At 37.6% G+C, this 2,500-nt stretch overlaps 1 protein-coding gene across 2 annotated transcripts in view; it reads left to right on the forward strand.

Annotated features, from left to right (window-relative positions):
• gpr108 (G protein-coupled receptor 108) overlaps nt 1–2,500 on the forward strand; it is a 21,149-nt gene that overhangs the window by 16,711 nt on the left and 1,938 nt on the right. The window contains exons 14-16 of one of the 2 annotated variants that reach the window (XM_079617381.1): nt 1,264–1,378; nt 1,822–1,871; nt 1,959–2,042. In XM_079617381.1, the coding sequence (XP_079473507.1) occupies nt 1,264–1,378; nt 1,822–1,871; nt 1,959–2,042 (249 nt within the window). The remainder of the gene's footprint in view (nt 1–1,263; nt 1,379–1,821; nt 1,872–1,958; nt 2,043–2,500) is intronic. The other variant, XM_079617382.1, reaches the window with a different exon arrangement.

Genomic DNA, 2,500 nt, shown 5'->3' on the forward strand with positions numbered 1-2,500 from the left:
GTAAAAAAAAAAATCTAAAATTTAGAAAAACAAAAACTTGAAATCATGTGTCCCACAATTATTGGCACCCCTGATGTTAATACTTTGTACAACCCCCTTTTGCCAACAAGACATCACTTAATCTCCTCCTATAACATTTCACAAGATTGGAGAACACAGAGAGAGGGATCTTTGACCATTCTTCTTTGCACAATCTTTCTAGATCATCCAGTGTCCTGGGTCCTCTCTTATGCACTCTCCTCTTTAGCTCGCCCCACAGGTTTTCGATTGGGTTGAGGTCTGGGGACTGAGATGGCCATGGGAGGACCTTGAGTTTGTGACTGCTGAACCATTTTTGTGTAGATTTTGCCACATGTTTTGGATCATTATCCGGCTGAAAGACCCAATGACGACCCATCTTCAGCTTTCTGGCAGAGGCCATCAGGTTTTTTTTTTAAATGTCCTGGTATTTCAAAGCGTTCATAATGCCATGCACCCTAACAAGGTTCCCAGGGCCTGTGGAAGAGAAACAGCCCCACAGCATCACAGATCTCAGTAGAGAGCGTCTGATGGTTGTTTTGGAGACTTTGTGACCCCAAGATGCCACTCTTTGATGCAATTCTGTGACAGTGAGCTTAGGACTTTTTTTTACTTCTCTTACCATCCTCCTCACTGTGCGTTGTGGCAAGATAAACTTGGGACCTCTTCCAGCCTTGTTTGTCACTGTTCCAGTTGTTTTACACTTCTGAATGATTCCTCTGACTGTAGATACGGGCAAGTTAAGGCGAGTGGCTATTTTCTTGTAGCCATTGCCTGACTTATGAAGGTCGACACACATCTGCCTTACTTGAATGGTGTGTTCTCTTGTCTTTGCCATATTGACAAATGGGTAAGAGAATTAGGCCTCTGTGTCGCGTCATATTTATACCCCAGGGAAACAGGAAGTCATGAATTACTAATCAAAAGTTCCTAGATACCCTGACCAACTTTAGCAACTACAGAAAAATATATTTAAAAAAAAATCAATTACATTTTTCAGCGGAATTGTTAGGGGTGCCAATAATTTTGGGACACATGATTTCAAGTTTTTTTTTTCTAATTTTTATTTTATTTTTTACCACCAAAGTAATGTACTTAAATAAAAGGTTGGATTTTTCTCTTTTTTTGTATTTGGGTTCTATGTTGTTTAAAAAAAAGGGAGAATTTTTAGAAGTCCCCGACCACATCTTAAACAGGGGTGCCAATAATTGTGGAGGGCACTGTGTGTGTGTGTGTGTGTGTGAGACGCGTGATCTGCTGCAGTTCTGTTATCTGATGGGGATTATCATATCTGATTATCATTCTGTGTTCAACAGGTCCATCCGGCATCTGCAGGAGGCTTCCAACACAGATGGCAAAGGTGTGTGTGTGTTATTAGGGCAGTTATCAGTAAAATAATCCGTATTGTTACCGGTATAGTTATTGTATAGTACGGTATAGTATCATTTATTGTTATTGGCACAGATATGAGTATAATTATCAGTACAGTTATCAGTATGGTAATCGCTATAGTTTCAGTATAGTTATCAGAGTATTTATTATTGTTTATTATCATTCATTGTCAGTATAGTTATTGTTAATTACCATTATAGTTATCGGTACAATTATCAGTATAGATGTAAGTATATTTATAGTTCTAGTTATCGTTAGTTATTAATTATTGTTAATGGTAGTTATCTGTATAATTATCTTTAAAATGATTGAGATTGTTATTGTTCTAGTTATAATCGGTATTGTTTTTAAGTTGTTGTTATTCTTGTGTGTGTGTGTAAATACACAATGCTTGTGTTTGTTCTCTTGTAGCTGCCATGAACCTGGAGAAGTTGAAGCTCTTCAGACATTATTATGTGATGGTGAGGTTTGATCTGCACTCGCATCTACTCGAGCTTTACTCGGGTCATTGAGCTGAAGCACTGACTGTGTGTTGTGTCTGTCCTCAGATCGTGTGTTACATCTACTTCACGCGGATCATCGCGATCCTGCTGAAGGTCACGGTGCCGTTCCAGTGGCAGTGGTGTCAAGAGGTAATCCTGGGGAATACTCCGAGTTAAGCTCCGCCCACAGCGGTCAAGGGTCATACCTCACATTCTGAGTTATGCTTATGAAAGTTGCGAGTGTTTTTTTAATCCCATGGCGGAAACAAGCTTCTATTGTATTTTTACTGCGACGACAATTTTAGCTTGGTACTATAATGTAGTTCAATAATATATTTTATTTAAAAAAAAAAAATGTTAGGCGATTTTATGGTACTAAATTATATTTACGCTGTATTTATAATCAATTTATTCATTTTTTGAGCATAGACCTGAACATTACATTTCCAACTTAAACTGTAGTAAATCTCGAATGCTTTTGAGCTTTTCAAAGACGACACTTGGCAGATTATTGCTGAAGTGAAAAAAGTTGCAGAAATAATCTACGCAAAAATACTATTTTCAATTTTTATACGAAATCTATATTTTCAAAACATGTTTTACTCTAA

This window comes from Phoxinus phoxinus (assembly GCF_949152265.1).
Source record: "Phoxinus phoxinus genome assembly, chromosome: 6".
Taxonomy (NCBI): domain Eukaryota; kingdom Metazoa; phylum Chordata; class Actinopteri; order Cypriniformes; family Leuciscidae; genus Phoxinus; species Phoxinus phoxinus.